Source organism: Uranotaenia lowii, chromosome 3 (assembly GCF_029784155.1).
Source record: "Uranotaenia lowii strain MFRU-FL chromosome 3, ASM2978415v1, whole genome shotgun sequence".
NCBI lineage: Eukaryota > Metazoa > Arthropoda > Insecta > Diptera > Culicidae > Uranotaenia > Uranotaenia lowii.
Window position 1 is genome coordinate 113819983 of NC_073693.1, and position 17430 is coordinate 113837412.

The window sequence follows — 17430 nt, forward strand, 5'->3', positions numbered from 1 at the left end:
AGCTTCAAGGTTCCAAGCATTCGCATCGAAATTGAATCTGTGTTCCCTGCACTTAGCAACAGTTAATAATATGTCAAACAATAGTACTTCCAGCACCTATTTAAGCTGAGGACTTGTCGTCTTCCGTCTCCGGAGAGCTGTTGAAAGCTGAAGGCGAAAAAGTGATGTCAGAAGAAAGCAAAAATTCCTACAAGAATTTTTCCAGCAACTGACAACGACAGCAGCAACAAAAAATGATGATGTCCCCTAAGGGAAGATCAAAAATAGCAAGAACAAGTTTCGGCAATTAGGAGTAGGAGGTCCTCCTGCCTTCAACAAAGTCGGTAAGCTGGCAGAAGTTAACGAAGGACCGACCGGAAACAAGCGGTGGATTTAGCTGAGCAACAAAAAAGGTGTACAGAAAACACCTTAAGATCCTAATTTTGTTAAGCCATGTATTTCACTGCTAAGCTGGCGCTTTGGTGGCGGAAAAAAGCTTATTTAAGAAGTTCAAATGAGACTCTTATTTTTAGTCGACGTTGAATAATGCTGAATTGGAATATTAAAAAACTAATCGGATGAATTTTTCCTTCACTTGATTGAAATAAGTTTCCTTGGGAAAACTTTTTTTCTGTGAAAACTTTTACAAAGTTCACTGACTGGAAAAAAAATTAAGACTTTAGCCTCAATTTCAATTTATTGGTTCAACACAGACATCTTTCAAATACGTTTTTTTCCTCAGAATAATACAAAAAAATCATCTATTTATATAAAAATGAATGCTAGTCTGTCTGTCCGTCTATTCCCTATAGACCCCATAGACCAGCGGTTTTCACACTTTTTTCCTCCACCGCCCCCTTTAGCTAAATTTAAGAGCTCAACGCCCCCTGAGCGATTTTTTTTTTAATCCATAGAAAAAATAATAACAAGCATCGTTGCTAAATCATATGCATTTGATTTTTTTTGTTGTTTAATTTGAACGATCAATGAAGCACATTTGAAATTTTTATAATTGACTCAACTGCCCCTACTCGCATAACAGTCCCATATGAATTTTCGTAATTTTTCTTCTAACCTGACAGTTCGTCATTTTGAACATAGGGCTTCAATATAAACCAATAAAAAAAGAGATTTTGTTCTATAAATTTCGAAAAAAATATCTGTGGCTGTCCCATATGGAATATACCCGCATAACAGTCCCATATGTGAAATACCACGGATTTGGTTGCTTTTCAATGCTTCTTTCGGCGAAATAGTCTTTGATTTATTGGTTTGAATCAAAATAATTTAACTCACTTGATGTCGAATTATGCACCCTTGTTTTCGAAGCCAGGTCAGTAAGAAGGAAGGAATGTCTTCCTAAGCAAAAAACTATCAGATGCAATCAAAAATCGTAAAACGATTCAACTTACAATGCGGAATTCGCGATATTTTTCCAAAAGTATGTTTCTTTTGATGAAAATTGTATTTAAAGGTTCAAAACTGATCAAATTTAAGTCTTAGAAAGAAGCTTGGAGAAACAAACATATTCTGTATGGGACTGTTTTGCGAGCAGATTGAAAAAAGGTTTGAAATATGCTCGCATAACAGTCCCATAAGGAAAAAAATTGTGCTCCCGACCTTACCAATGACCCAATTTCGAACATTTCAGGTCTTACGTTTTATTATGACAACCTAGAACACATTCCATCAAATGTTTTTCGTTTATGCTGAAAGTTGTGGTCACAATTTCAAAATATATGTATTCCTAAACAGAAAAAGCTGATTGTTTCGCTTGCTTGTTATTGCATATGGGACTGTTATGAAAGTAGGGGCAGTTAACCTTCCAAAGCCGTTCGCAAAATTTCCGTACAAATCTATTTTAGATAAATTTGACCTGTAGTTTACGTACGTTCTCCTGGCCGCAAATATTGACCGATTTCGATGAATTTTAATTCATTGTATCGATAATTTATTCTAGTTTCTCAATATTGAAAAGTTAAGTCGGAATATTTTACTAGATCACCAGTAGCTGATTCCGAATGAAAAAAGTCCCGAAAAAGAGCTCTTTTTAGAATGCTTATAACTTGTGAATGATTTCAAATATTGCGCTGATTTTATAATACAGTGAAAACCCGATTTTATCACCCCCATGATGAATTTTAGAGTGATAAATCGGGGAGAGTGATAGAATCGGGAGATTTTGAAAAAATGATTTTAATCCGTCATAATCAAATAAAATACTACAAAAAACGTATATTATACCAATAAAACAGTGTAGAGGTTTTGTAGTAGATATTCCCTTTTTTGACATATTACTAGTTATAGGTCTTTTTTACATCAAAACATCATACAATATCACTTTGTTTCGACCGGTGTTATCAGAATAATCAAATAATCTTTAATGGTTCAAATCCTAATGATCTAATTATTTCTTTTGGTTATAATTTACTGAAGATAAGATTCAAAGCTTCTGTTTAACTCAAAATAAAAAAAAAATTAATGTGCCTGTCATATATTTCGCCTCTAAAAATGCCTGGATGACTCGAATGATTTTCCAAAACTGTTTCCTCTAGTATTTCGTACCAGCAGTACGTAAATTTTCAGCCGAAATGTCTATTCCTCCTTAAAGCTGTGTTGTTACTGGATAATTGCTCAGCACATCATATGAATGATGAGCTAAAAAGCGATGATGGTTTGATAACTTTTTTTTATGCCTCCAAAAGTGAATGCAGTGATTCAAGCCATGGACCAGAATTTAATTCAGAACTTTAAACAAAAATATCGTCAAAAACTTTTATACATGTCATGGCTCGCGAAATCGAGATCGGTCAAAGCTTGAAGAGCATAACGTTAAGGGATTTATGTTTCTGGATGCACGATGCTTGGAGTGAAATAAAGTGTACAGTAATGCAGAAGTAATGGAAGAAAATTGGAATTATGATCCCATGATCCATTTGATTAATGTAAACAATCGCGATGAAACTATTTTGCCACAGGCCCCTGAGGAGAGATACGCAAGTAAAGCTTTTACGGATGAAGAAATTCTGAACATGACGCTGGATGATCTGTCAGCATTAAACGAGCCCCTCGAATCATTGGAGCCATTAAAAATTTCTGATGTAGCACCAGACTCAGAATCAGCGGCATCTACCCCAAATGATTCATGTGAAATTTCAAGAAACATAATTGATGTTGAAGCTGTACGTATGTTGGACAACATAGTTGATTGGGCTGATGCTTCAGATCTCTCTATAAATGATGTCATCTTCTTGCAACGTATCAGAGAGATTGCTTTGAAGAAAGCTCAAACAAATAAAACACAGCTTTAAGATTACTTGAATATGTTCTTTTATTCCATTATATTTAGTTATAATTGTATTCAATAAATTTGATTAACAAAAAACCTGTTTAAAACTTGACTTTTTTGTATAAAAATCTTGATACGTCCCTGATCAATCATCTTCACTTTCAATATCGATGTAATCATCCATCAGTTTTGTCCCTTCAGAATGATTTCAACCTCAAGATGTTCAACGGAAATGAAAAAAAGGCGATATTTACTAATTTTGCGTTGAATAAAAAATGATGACAAAATCGGGTGAAAAAATGAGACAAAATCGGGGGTAGACAAAATCGGGGGCAGACAAAATCGGTGTGTGACAAAATCGGGTTTTCACTGTATTTGAAATTGTCAAGAATAAATCTATCCATGGATGTATAAGTTTTTGATAGTCCAAAGGAAGTGTTGGCCGCTATCCCGGAACTTCCGGTAGAAAAAATTCATACTTAAAAAAAGTCACCCAATTTCGGCTTTGCATTGCTGTATCTCGCTTACCAATGGAGCGATTCTCTGAATTCAAATTTTAGTTTTTTTTCGTTAATTTTATTATTATTTTCATAGAACATAGTTGGTTCCTCAAAAATCTCAGTTGTTCAGTATATTGTAATGAAAATCACATCTTTTTTGTCATTTTTCAAACTCCCCCTCATGTCGGTGGGTTAACGGGATTTTGTAAGCGTGATTTCTCTAAAATTTGAACTCAAATTGGTCACTTTTTATATACCTAAAGATTCGTTAGAATCTCCTCTTTCGCATACATTGGTATGCGTGTCGGCCGAGCAAATGCCACGTGGTCTCGTACAGAACACAGTGGTTTGAAATAAAAAAAAATTAAGTGAAATTAAGCAACTCACAAGACTTAAGATGTTTTTCTTATCTAAAAACTGTTAGATCGAAGGCAATTTATGACTTTAGTATATAAAATACATAATTAATTGAGTTTTGGAATAGTTTTCTATTGCTTGTGAACCATATACTCAGATTAAATTTTTTGGATTTTTATTCTAATTTTTTCTTGGAAATAGAAGTTGGAAGTTCAGGAAAATATAGTTTTCTTTTCAATTATTCCTTAAAATATTAGATGTGAGTCGAATAAAAAAAATGTTTTAGCAAGGTTTACATTCTAATATCTATTTGGCGTGTCAAACCACTGCGCAACGCCCCGGGCATTTGAGATGGCTCTTGCTAGTAGCTCAGCTTACAAATTCAAAAGGGAAAAATTTCAAAATACTATTCAAGGAATTTTTCAATTTCTTACTTTATGAAGCCAAACTCCACAATATGAAGATAACCCTAAGTGTCGCAATCGGAAGTCTCCTATAGTATTTTACTATCAACTTATGGTCTAAAAAAACTCAAAAGGAATAATTTAAACAATGTTTCATATATGACAACTCATCATGATGCACAGAACCATAGAAATGTCGTAAATGAATCTGTCGTTAGGCTTAGCATTCCTGAATTTGTCCAGTTAGCATTCAAGTCAGGAAATTCTTCAAAAATAAAACTGAGAAAATCTAAGCAATTTTTCCAATATTTGGAAAAATCTAACCGATGAGAATAGTTCAAAATAAGATATTTCAATTCAACGTTACAATACCATTTTCACAACCACCACGTTCAAGTCGTTTTTTTAATAATTCGTTTATTTGACACGGATCAAACCTTTCAGTGTTACTCCCGTTCAAGTCGTATTTGATTTTTATTTGGATGAAATTGTCACATAAAACTTCGTAAAAATGATGAACTGAGCAATCTTTTTAAAAAATTTCGAGGAATCTGAATAAATCGGGGCCAGATACGGATATTTTACGTCAATATTCTGGCAGCTGGACCACACCAATTTTATTTTAAAACTCTACGTTGATTATGTGGGCTAGTCTAGATAAGCTAATGCCATCTGAAATACTTTTACTAGATTGATTGGCTTTATTCAGATTTTATCAGTATGAAGGACTAACTGTGTACATATTGGAGAAATTTTTTGAAGTGTTCAGTTTAAAAAGTTTGCTTACAAAATATGTTAGTTTAGATTTCATCAATGGGATTTAATGTTCATAAAAAAGAGAAAGTTCAAACCACTCGCGGACATAATTCGTTTCTGAATCGGTCTCCCTGATGAAGGTTTGGTTGTCATTCATAAACCAATGATTCTTGTTCACACACAAATATTCTGAAACATCCTGATGTGTTTATAAACATCACTTTGTTTAAATGAGTAAAAAGTTTTAAGTTTAAAAAAATTAAAAAAATATTTGCGGAAATTCTGGACTTCCGACTTTTTGAAAAGAAAGCTTATTTTGTGCTTCCCTTCCAACCGAATTTCATCAAGGTTTTCAAAAGCCTTTTTGATGTATGAGTGAAGCCCGGTGTTCCATCGCCGCATAGAATTTTCCGCTCAGCTGACGTCATTCTGTCAGTGGCCTTATATTCAGAATAGCCAACGATTCTCTGTCAATTGAGCATTACTGGTAAAGATCTATTGCATATTGCTGGTGGCCAAGAATCGGATCAGCGAAACGGCAAACAATTGGTACGGCGGCCAAGTAATTGGAGCACCGCAGTGAGTACTTTGCATGCATTTTGCTCACATTAATGAAAGTTCCATAGAGAAAACATATTTTTGTTGAGCTCTAAGCAAGTTAGCAAGTAAATTCTTCAAAGGATGTTCTATGGTGCACTTAACAGGAAGGTTGGAATGTTGAAAAAAAAGGGTAACATTTACCCTAGCCGATTTTAAGACCGGGAATGATTTCCATAATGCTTTTAAACACCTGCCGAATCCAAAAAGCGAGGGGCGGGGGGCTCCCTTACAACATTAACAAACATTTGGCATAATCTTAACAATTCTCGAAGGATTTTTTTAATGGATAAGCGTAAGCGTTTTAAGATAATGAGATGATTTATTGGATAGATAAAATTTTTTTCAACAAAAAATAGATGATATGCTTTGATAGACGTTTCCCATTTTAATGAATGAAGACTCTCATGTTCAATAAAAGTAACAAACATATAATTAACAAAATCAGCAAAGTCTTGGTGTTTTCATAAAATTTGGCACACTTTTTTATTTTGTACCGATTTGTCTGTATTTTACTTCTCCCGTTCCAAAAAGGGCAGATTTATTTTAATTTAAAATTATTTATTTTTTGTGTTGAAGATTCATTTGTACTGAAATGATAATTTTTCAACCTTCAAAATTTTAAATTACGTTGAAACTCAAGACAGTCTAGATGCTCTGATGCCATGAAAAATAATTCTTTTTTGAAAAATGTTGAAAAAATTCAATTTATAAGAACCTTTATTTTAATATTTCTTTTACGAACTACCTTTTTTTCCATGGAAGGGGTAGCAAAGCACACCGGATCAGCTAGTAGTTTATATAAGACTTTACTAAATGACTCTAAAGTTCTTAAAATTATAGTTAAATTATGATTCAGTTAAGCGTTCTTGGAACACGTTCAACAAATCCAATATTAATAACTTTGGTATGATGCAAATATTGTTTAGGTTGCTTCCAACTGATAATTGGTCATAAATAAATTGTTTTATAATATACACACAACGCCTTTTTCGACTCAATTGCCTAAAACATACAAAGATGGAAGTTTTCTTGAGTTTTCAAATTTTTAAAACAAATTTGAAATAAAGTGGTTACTACACAATGTATCGAATCTGCCATTTACGTGTATAGGACTTGAAATATTTTCTCTCTTTCTCATATTATTTCGCGAGAATCGTGATATATAATCTGTTTTGAAAGTTTCTTAAATGTCCCGCTTTTTCCGGCTGTTTCCCGCTTTTTTCGTGAAATGTCCCACTTTTTTTCTGAAAGTATCTGGTAAGCCTATATTAACAAAGAGAGGTAAATACTGTACATAAAAAGTTTAAGAGGTTGTATATAAGACACAATCACCAGAGTTACGGTTTTTTTCATATCTTTTCCCGAAAACTTAATAAATTTTATATGACGAGTTTGTCGTTTTTGAATCATTTTGACTTTCATATTCAATTTTTTGCAAGTTTGTATCAATGAGAACTCGAAGAATTCACAATTAATAAATCATTAGTTTTTCTAACTCTAGTAGAATTCACAATTAATAAATCATTATTTTTTCTAACTCTAGTTCATCTATTTTGTTCTTGTTATCGAAGGTGGCGTTTCTAGTCAACCTTAACACCTCAACGCCTAAAACTAGGCAACTTAAACTGCGATTTTTGTTGAGAGACGAACTTTGCTGTCTGTTGTTGGGGAAATGTGGGCCACTCTGAATATCCCAGCTGTGTGTTGAGATAAAAGTCTCAATCCAACTGTCATCGTCATCGTTTAGCGTAAGCATGTTTTTCTATATGCTGTTGACTTATGTACGTATCATATGCTTCTTTTATTTAACTTGCCTAGAAAAATGTACTTACATAATTAAATAAGCACCCACAAAATTGCATCCGTGATACTCCTAAAATGCATAACAAAAGTATGCTCATACGCTTATGATCATAGTTTTGCCACGTTTTTGGCTTTCTTACAGAAAGGCATAGGGAACGGTCAGTTGGGGATATCATTAATTAAGGGTCCAAGACCCCACTTTATAGGTACCAATCGACTCAGCTCGACGAGTTACGATGATGTCCGGGAATTTGTATGTTCCATAAAAACGTTCTTAACACATTAACTCCTATTCTAGGTTTCACGATTTTGATGAATTTAGTATCAAAAAATTGCATTTTTTTTCCTGTAGGACTTATTTCAAAACCAAAAAAAAAACAAAATTGTTTGAAATGTTTCTATTCCATAGAACGTATCATGCTTACGTTGGCTCCAAAAAAGGTAGCCATTTGCTCAGCAGCAGTAGCCAGCAATCGCTAAATTAATTACAAAGGCGATCAAAAATTTGACAAAAATTTCATAAAACAGCAGAGAATCGATCCCACGCCATCTAGCATGAGAGTTTAGGAGGTTAACCCCTTGACCACTAGTGAGCGTCGAGATATGTGGCTCTCAAACTTTAACAGTTTGAATTATTGAACTCGTTGAATATAAGTTCGTTTATCCTCCAAAAAACGTACTGGGCACCTTTTTTGCCTTTCTAACAGAAAGGTTTGGTTATCGGTCGATTTGAGAGATCATTAATTATGGGTCTTAGACATACCTTTATAGGTACCTATCGACTCAGCTCGACGAGTTCTGTTGATGTCCGTGGATTTGTATGTGCCATTTTAAAAATGTCTAGAACGTTTTTGCGAAACTGGGCTGCACAATTAAAATGATTTTAGTCTCAAAAGAATGCATTTTTTTTTCTACACAACCCTTTCAAAAACGGGAAAAAAACAAAATAGTTGAAACCGTTTTCTTTACCAAATACATATCATACTTGGTCGGGATTCGACCAGACCGAACTGAACGCCAACAGCATTTGTTCGAGTCACTTGAGGTTAATGTACAAATATTTTCAACAATAGACGGAATCTGTTAAATTTAACAACGAGAATCAATAGTTTATATTCCGAGAAACGCATCCCGGTGAATTATTTAAGTATTTTTGGTCTCGCATAACAATAAGATGAGTTTCAAAATCAGCAGTATAAAATTTTTCTCATGGCGTTCAGTTCGGTCTGGTCGAAGCCAGGCCACTTATTATGGCATAAAAAAAAGTTGCTAGTGGCGCCTCGAAGCAGCAGCACCAGCAATCATTTATAAATTGAAGATAATCAAAATAAAAAAATAATATTTTTATTAACTCGAGAATTGAACCAAAACCCTTCAGATCCCAAGTTGCAAGCGCTATCCAATAAACCATCGGCACGCTTGATTGAAAGCGGCTCAAACTCAAATAGGTAAAAGGCATTACTAAGACGCACCGTGGTCTGGGCAGTTTCTCAGTCTGCTGGGGCAAATACGGCAACAGTGTTTATATCTTACACTTCTTGCTTTTCAATGCAGCAAATGGCGGATGGGCGTTTCCTTCAGAGTCCGCCATGCCTATAGACATTATAATTTCATTTATGAAATTATAGTGTCTAAAGCCATGCCGGGTGTCAACAAAATGCAGAGCCGTACAGGAAACTGCGTTGGGGGGGAATTTATATGAAGATCTTATGACCCTCGTTTTTTTTTACTCGTGTTGAAGAATGAATTTATGTTTTTTTTTTCATTTCTACATACTCATACATAATTTAGATTCAATTTCAGATGCAGAATTCAGATTCAGTTTTCAAATTCAGGATACAGGTTTAGGAATCAGAATTCAGGATTCAAAATTCAGAATTCAAAATTCAGATTCAGAACTCATATTCAGATTCAGAATTTAGATTCAGAATTCAGATTCAGAATTCAGATTAAGAATTCAGATTCAGAATTCAGATTCAGAATTCAGATTCAGAATTCAGATTCAGAATTCAGATTCAGAATTCAGATTCAGAATTCAGATTCAGAATTCAGATTCAGAATTCAGATTCAGAATTCAGATTCAGAATTCAGATTCAGAATTCAGATTCAGAATTCAGATTCAGAATTCAGATTCAGAATTCAGATTCAGAATTCAGATTCAGAATTCAGATTCAGAATTCAGATTCAGAATTCAGATTCAGAATTCAGATTCAGAATTCAGATTCAGAATTCAGATTCAGAATTCAGATTCAGAATTCAGATTCAGAATTCAGATTCAGATTCAGAATTCAGATTCAGAATTCAGATTCAGAATTCAGATTCAGAATTCAGATTCAGAATTCAGATTCAGAATTCAGATTCAGAATTCAGATTCAGAATTCAGATTCAGAATTCAGATTCAGAATTCAGATTCAGAATTCAGAATCAGAATTCAGATTCAGAATTCAGATTCAGAATTCAGATTCAGAATTCAGATTCAGAATTCAGATTCAGAATTCAGAATCAGAATTCAGATTCAGAATTCAGATTCAGAATTTTTGTTAATTTATTTTCGGCATATCGGTGAAAAATTTAGATTCATGGAGAAAGAATATCAGAATTAAAAATTGATGAAGCTGGATGTTGCGAGGTAAAGTATGGTGTACGTTAATAAATTTTCCTTGCAAAAATGTTCTTTCGCTCTTTTCATCATCCGTAAAATTTCTCCTCACTTTATCAATTTTCAATTCTGGAATTGTTTCTCCAAGAATACCAATTTGCACAGTTTTTGATAAATTTGCGATGACTTAAAGATCATTACGCATGAAAACACGATTTTGTTTTGTGAAAACTTTTTTTCACAATTTTTCTGAAATTAAGTTTGCTGCATACTTTTAGGGGTAAAACCATACTATTAAAAGTTGTAAAATCCGAAATCATAAAAAAAAATTTGGATGAAAGAAATTTCAATGTTGAAAACCGTGTGATGCAAAACAATCAAAATGAGATTTACAAGATTAAGAATTCAGATTCAGAATTCAGATTCAGAATTCAGATTCAGAATTCAGATTCAGAATTCAGATTCAGAATTCAGATTCAGAATTCAGATTCAGAATTCAGATTCAGAATTCAGATTCAGAATTCAGATTCAGAATTCAGATTCAGAATTCAGATTCAGAATTCAGATTCAGAATTCAGATTCAGAATTCAGATTCAGAATTCAGATTCAGAATTCAGATTCAGAATTCAGATCCAGAATTCAGATTCAGAATTCATATTCAGAATTCAGATTCAGAATTCAGATTCAGAATTCCGATTCAGAATTCAGATTCAGAATTCAGATTCAGAATTCAGATTCAGAATTCAGATTCAGAATTCAGATTCAGAATTCAGATTCAGAATTCAGATTCAGAATTCAGATTCAGAATTCAGATTCAGAATTCAGATTCAGAATTCAGATTCAGAATTCAGATTCAGAATTTAGATTCAGAATTCAGATTCAGAATTCAGATTCAGAATTCAGATTCAGAATTCAGATTCAGAATTCAGATTCAGAATTCAGATTCAGAATTAAGATTCAGAATTCAGATTCAGAATTCAGAATTCAGATTCAGAATTCAGATTCAGAATTCAGATTCAGAACTCAGATTCAGAATTCAGATTCAGAATTCAGATTCAGAATTCAGATTCAGAATTCAGATTCAGAATTCAGATTCAGAATTCAGATTCAGAATACAGATTTAGAATTCAAATTCAGAGTTCAGATTCAGAATTCAGATTGAGAATTCAGATTTAGAATTCTGATTAAGAATTTGGATTAAAGATCAACCTGGAATTTGAAATTGGAACTTATATTCAAATATTAGACTAAGTGTTGTAACTCAAAATTCAAACTTTAGAATCAGAATAAGATTTCAGATTTAGTTTACAGAATGAGATTAATCATTTAATAGTCATATTACTTTCCCCTCCTTTTGTGGGAATTTTTCCTCTATGCATGGTTGAGCTCTAAAAAAGGTATCATGCTAGGGCACGCGTCACGGCTATCCATCAATATTGTAGTTGGTTTTACTTATTCAGTAAAAAAAAAGCATAAAAAAACAGTAAGATTCGAACCGTGACCAGCAACGTGAAAGTTCTGGTTGCTACCACGGCACCATTTCAGCGTGTTATAAATCTTGGAAATTCTACTGTTTAAATACCATTCTTTCCATACATAAAATGAGCTCCTTACATACCAGTTCGCTTTTCCCCAAAAAAACGTATCAGGCATCATTTTTTTATATTGAGATTGGAATTTTTCGTGTTTGAATATCTGAAATCATACTTATATGATTCAGAGGGAAGGAATCTATCATGTATATTCTATATTATTTTATATATTTCCAAATATAATTTAAACTCTGTTAGAAAGGCTCCAATCCACTGTTAAGTGTATTAAATCGGGTTTTTTATATTGAGTTTAGTAATTTTTGCTATCGATTTTCTTTAATCATAATCTTTTTTATAGATTAATAATAAATAATTCAGAAATAAGGAATCCATTATTGTGTCATTTATTTCCAAAGATAATTGACACTCTGTAAGAAAGCCTCCAATCCACTGATAAGTGTATTAAATCGGGTTTTTCACATGCAAAGGAATTTTTGATGAAACATCAATGAGTCACACAAACGCAACCAATTTGACATCATTGCTTGTGGGGAATCGGCCACATTTTGTGGGGTATCTAGGGCTACCTTTATTTTGATGTTTTAATACACATTCAGTACTTGAAATACCTTATTACTATATGTAAAGTTTTCTTATGCCAAATCAAGAATTATGAAAAATGTTTTGTCCATCTTTTCTTATGCGATAGAGACAAACATTAATCCTGTATATGTAATTTTGCCGAAACGTTTGCGAGCCAGGTTTTAGGAACTATTCGATCGTAAACAACTCTTTTTTTATTTTCTCATCTGAAATTGCTTTAAAATAACGAGATGAATTATGAAATTTCAGTTTTGAATCAACTCATAAACTTTGCACTATATCTAGTCAATTTGGATTTGGTGGCCCACGTTTTCCCAAAGTTTTTCAAAATCCCAAAAAGATAAATTTTTTTCAAAACAGTCAGAACTGGGAAATTGATGTGTTTAAAAAATAATAAAAAACGCCTAATGATACCTTAAAAATGTAGAAAACCTTTCCATTTTTTTTTCTTCTTATCATTAATAATAAAAAAGTTATGAAACAAAGAAAAAAAGTGGTCCAAGATACTTACATAATTAAACAAGTACTCGCAAATTGCATAAGTGGGAGTCCTAAAGTACGTAACAAAAATGTTCTCATACGCTATTGATCTCAGTTTTGTCATGTTCTTTTACATGCAAAAGGAATTTTTAATGAAACATCAATAAGTCACACAAACGCAACCAATTTGCAATTCATAGCTTGTGGGGAATCGTGGGTCACATTTTGTGGAGTATCTTGGGTCACCTATATTTTGGTGATTTTATACACATTCAAAACTTAAAATACGATCTTCCTATCTACAAAGTTTTCTTATGCCAAATGAAGAGTTATTAAAAATATTTTGTCCATCCTAAATATATAAAGAAATTTGCAGAAACATTCGCGAGCCAGGTTTTAGGAATTATTCGATAATACACACACAACTCTATTTTATATTGCATCATATGAAATTGCTTTAAAATAACTAAATAATTTATGAAATTTCAGTTTTGGATCAACTTATGAACTTTTTTCGTGATCTAGTCAATTTGGATTTGGTGGCCACAATTCCCCACAATTTTCAAAATTCAAGCAATTTTTTTTAAACAGACATTACTCGGGGAAATTTATTTATACCAAAAGCAGAAAAAAATTACTTAATGATACCTTAAAAATGTTGGAAACCTTTCCCTTTATTTTTTTTTTTAATTTTTTAATAATTAAAAAGTAATGAAGCAAAGCAAAAAGTGGCTCATGATACCCCACACTCCCCTTTTCTATTTCTGTGCCTTAATGCCTATGTCCGAAGCTTAAATCAAAATTTGATTTGTATTCATTTTCTGATGTTTCGGAAATATTGATTTCGAATTTGAAAACTAGACTGCTTAGAATATATTTTCAAGCAAATTTCCAGTTCAGAATGAGGGACATCATTTTGAATAATTTATCAAGCACTTGATGGAAATTACTTTGATTTGAATCATTCATTCTGATTTGTTTTGAAAACACCAATCTATTTTATTAGTAAAAATTATAAATTTTTAGTTTGTTTGATCATCATAATTCAGAAAATGGTTTTTGAAATAGATTTCCTTGTTTACTGTGTATTTTTGGTATTGTTAATATTTTTGGCTAAATTTAAATTTCGAAACCCCCCCCCCCCCCCCCCCCCCATAACGGATCCTTAGCACAGGCCTGGGTAAGTAGATCTTTAAATTTTTGACCAAGCTTAAAACTGGACACCTCAAAGGTTTATTGAGGCATGTTAAGAAAAATAAACTATAATTTTATTCCAATTTTTTTTTTTGAATGAAATTATTCTTAAGCTTTTACTGTGTGTACATATGTGGATGAATTTGCCATGTTTTCAATAATTTTCCATTTGCGACATTTGATCTGAGCTTATGCACAACATTCTTCCAAATATTAATTGACCCGTTAACGCGTTTTACAAAGAACGATCTGTTTTTCGAAATGTTTTCTAGCGAAGAAACGCAACAATAGCGAACCCAGCTGCACTAGAAGATTTCATCTTAAACTTGAAGAAAATCTCATTAGTCTTTTTCTCTCTCTCCCGTTTTTTTTTTCAGGAAGAAAATCCGTGGTTGACAACAATTCGGGAACGTCGTGAATAGCTGGACCTCGAGCCGGAGAAATTTTTCCGTTTAAGTTCTTGACTAGTTTTAATAGTGTTGCAAAGTGTTGAGCTCCAGCACCCTGCTGGAATAGCTTTATTTCACCCGGTTTCATCGGAAAACTTGAGCTGTTGGGAGCGCTTGGCTTAACATTGACGGTGAATATCGTCGTGATGTAATTTTTACTTTTTCCTAAGTTAGTGAGTTTTTTTCCCAAAGTGGAAATTGTTTTCAACCTGCCGAAGTGGTAGTTTGAAGAAAAAGAAATGGAAGGTCGGTCCGCTGCCTTCGGTGTGTAGATCAGCCTCCGGGTAGCAGCCACGTGGAGCATTCAATTATTGAGAGGAAAAAAAAGTCAGCGGTGTATAAAAATGAAAATCAGTGCAAAACAGAGGAAAATTCGCATTCGACGTACGCACAAAAAGAAGAAACTCCCGATGGGAAAAAGCTTAGCTCCTCGAATTTCCTATCAGATCATCCGAGGTAGGGACGGGGTAAAGTCTCTCGGAAAGTGGTGCTAGAGGAAAGTTGGGGGTCCTTGGCAGATGAAAATTCTGCCATTGATGGCTACCGGCTAGAATAAGACGAGTCTTGAATGTCAGAGAAGAGAAGATCTGCCATTGGCTACAAGGTGAATGGTGTTTTTTTTCTAGTCTATCGTATCAAAAGGTATTCATATTGAAGTAACAGTGTCTGAAGAAATGTTTTTACACGTATTCTCGGAAGGATTTCTTCAATCTCGACCAAAGACTATGAAAGTCATCTACAGAGCGTTCATTAGCAAGGGAATTATTGGCTTATCACCGGTGACAACGACTAGTGATTTCTGGGGACATAGATCTTTTTTCATGGCTTCATAATTGAAAGGCGTCTTGTGTTTCCTTGGAATCGCCCAAGAACATCATCGGAAAAGGACGCAACCATCAAAACAAGAACATCGACCAACGCTGGACGAAACGACCCAAATAGTAAACAGAAAAAAGAGCACAAATATCGGATTATCAACGAAACACAACAAAAAGCGCAACAAACGTTTAAAAAGAATTGGCGAAAAGGCGAGCAAAGTGTTGAGGGCAATAAACATCAACACACCCGATGCTGCGAATCTTGCTGCTGTTTCCTGTTTGCTTGGAGAAATACCGAGAAGCTGAGCATCAGCTGAGCAGCCTTCTAGAGTTTTAAGATGCTCGCTTTTGCCGCTTTGTTAGCTGTACACGCAGGACTTGCTGGTATGTATTCAGGAATAGTTTTGCTTTTAATAATTGACCACAAGTTGTTACAAACATAATTATATAGATGGTAAATGTACATGGAACAGTTTTGGACAATACAACAAACAACTTCAACTATTTTTAGAAATACATTAAATTAACGATAAACAGTTTTCAAAACATCCATTAGCATAAAGTTAAGTCAGGTAATTTTTTTGTATCTTGGCCGAAGCTCACATCTGATTCTTGATACTCGTAAGAGCTTACAAATTCGCACACATAAATACCTACTTAAAAACATAAATACCTACAAACTCTAAAATAAGCTTCAAATTTGGTCAGATATAAATCATGATTAAAAATAATTTATAAAGTTTAAATGATTTCATATTATTTATTATATTAATTTACATTACTTTTCTTAGTTTTCAATAGGGGTCGATTGAAAAATTCCAAAGTAATATTTTCAACCCGAAAAAAATATCATCAAGATTTAAAATATGAATTCTCGTTTAGAAAACAAAATAAATATCAATTTTGAACTTTAGAGAATTTATTTAAAACACAGATTTGATGATTGAGAATAATTTGATAAAATGACAGTGAACAAAGTCAAAGATTATATTTTTATAATATTATAATTTTTTATAGTTAGGCAAAGGAAAGGCTTATAAAGCAATTTTTGGAGTTCACAACAAATACTTTATCTATTTAAATGTTCAATTTATCATTCAAAGCTTTCAATTACGAAGTTTAGTTGGGGAAATGCGATGTCTTGAGTGATCAATGAGAAACTGATAATAATAAAAACAGGAAAATCATGTTTTATTGTAAGTATTGAAAGCACAAAGCAAACACTTATTCAGTTAACATTGTGAATTTGAATAAAAAATTTAAGATGCTACTTCGAATCATGTTTTGAAATTTTGAGCTCTAAATATGTTTGCACCCTCAATTGAAATATTGGGTCTTAGGAAGGGTTAAAGCTTCTTTTAAGATTAAAACTATAATTTTTTATGCTTCCATGAAAAACACAAAATTCAGAAATGAAATGAAATGACACGAATAAGAAAAAATTAAAAATTATAATATTTTCTTAAGTTTATGTTATCGACCGATTTTGATCTTTATTATTTAATTTTTGGATATTTTTCGGTCTTGGATTTCAATCAAACAACTTTCTTTGTGAAATGTCTGACGTTCCGACCATTTTCGGTGGTCTTCCTCAAGGGTATTGTCTAATGGTTGTTATTGTCAGATTTCGTTTTTTTCCCAACGTTCAGGTGTCCAGTCTTCACTGCTCTTCTGTGAATATATGTTTGTTATTTAAATTCCATTTCTATCTACTTTCTCACTGTCAACTTACTTTTTTAATCGGGATTATAAAACGATTTTTTATCCGATTCGCGATGGCGCACTGTAATTGTCGTTTTGAGTTATGAAATCTATTGTGTGGAATGTCACCAGCACCACGGACATAAAATTGAGATTGGGAGATACTACTACCATGGTCGATCATTCACAAAACATAGGTTCGAACACACCAAAACCAGGATTGTTCATAGAGCGAAATATTCATCAACATTACGTGTATTGGAAATGTGTCCAGCTTCCAACCCCATCCACACATTCCACACAATAGATTTCATAACTCAAAACGACAGTTACAGTGCGCCATTGCAAATCAGATGAAAAATCATT

The 17430-nt window shown here is 33.1% G+C and overlaps 1 protein-coding gene across 2 annotated transcripts in view; it reads left to right on the forward strand.

The window, feature by feature from the left end:
• The window catches only part of LOC129756948 (uncharacterized), a 608072-nt gene that overhangs the window by 201220 nt on the left and 389422 nt on the right, over positions 1 to 17430 (forward strand). For both annotated transcript variants that reach the window (XM_055754020.1, XM_055754021.1), the window contains exon 3: positions 14474 to 15747. In XM_055754020.1, the coding sequence (XP_055609995.1) occupies positions 15702 to 15747 (46 nt within the window). In that variant the 5' untranslated portion in view covers positions 14474 to 15701. The remainder of the gene's footprint in view (positions 1 to 14473; positions 15748 to 17430) is intronic.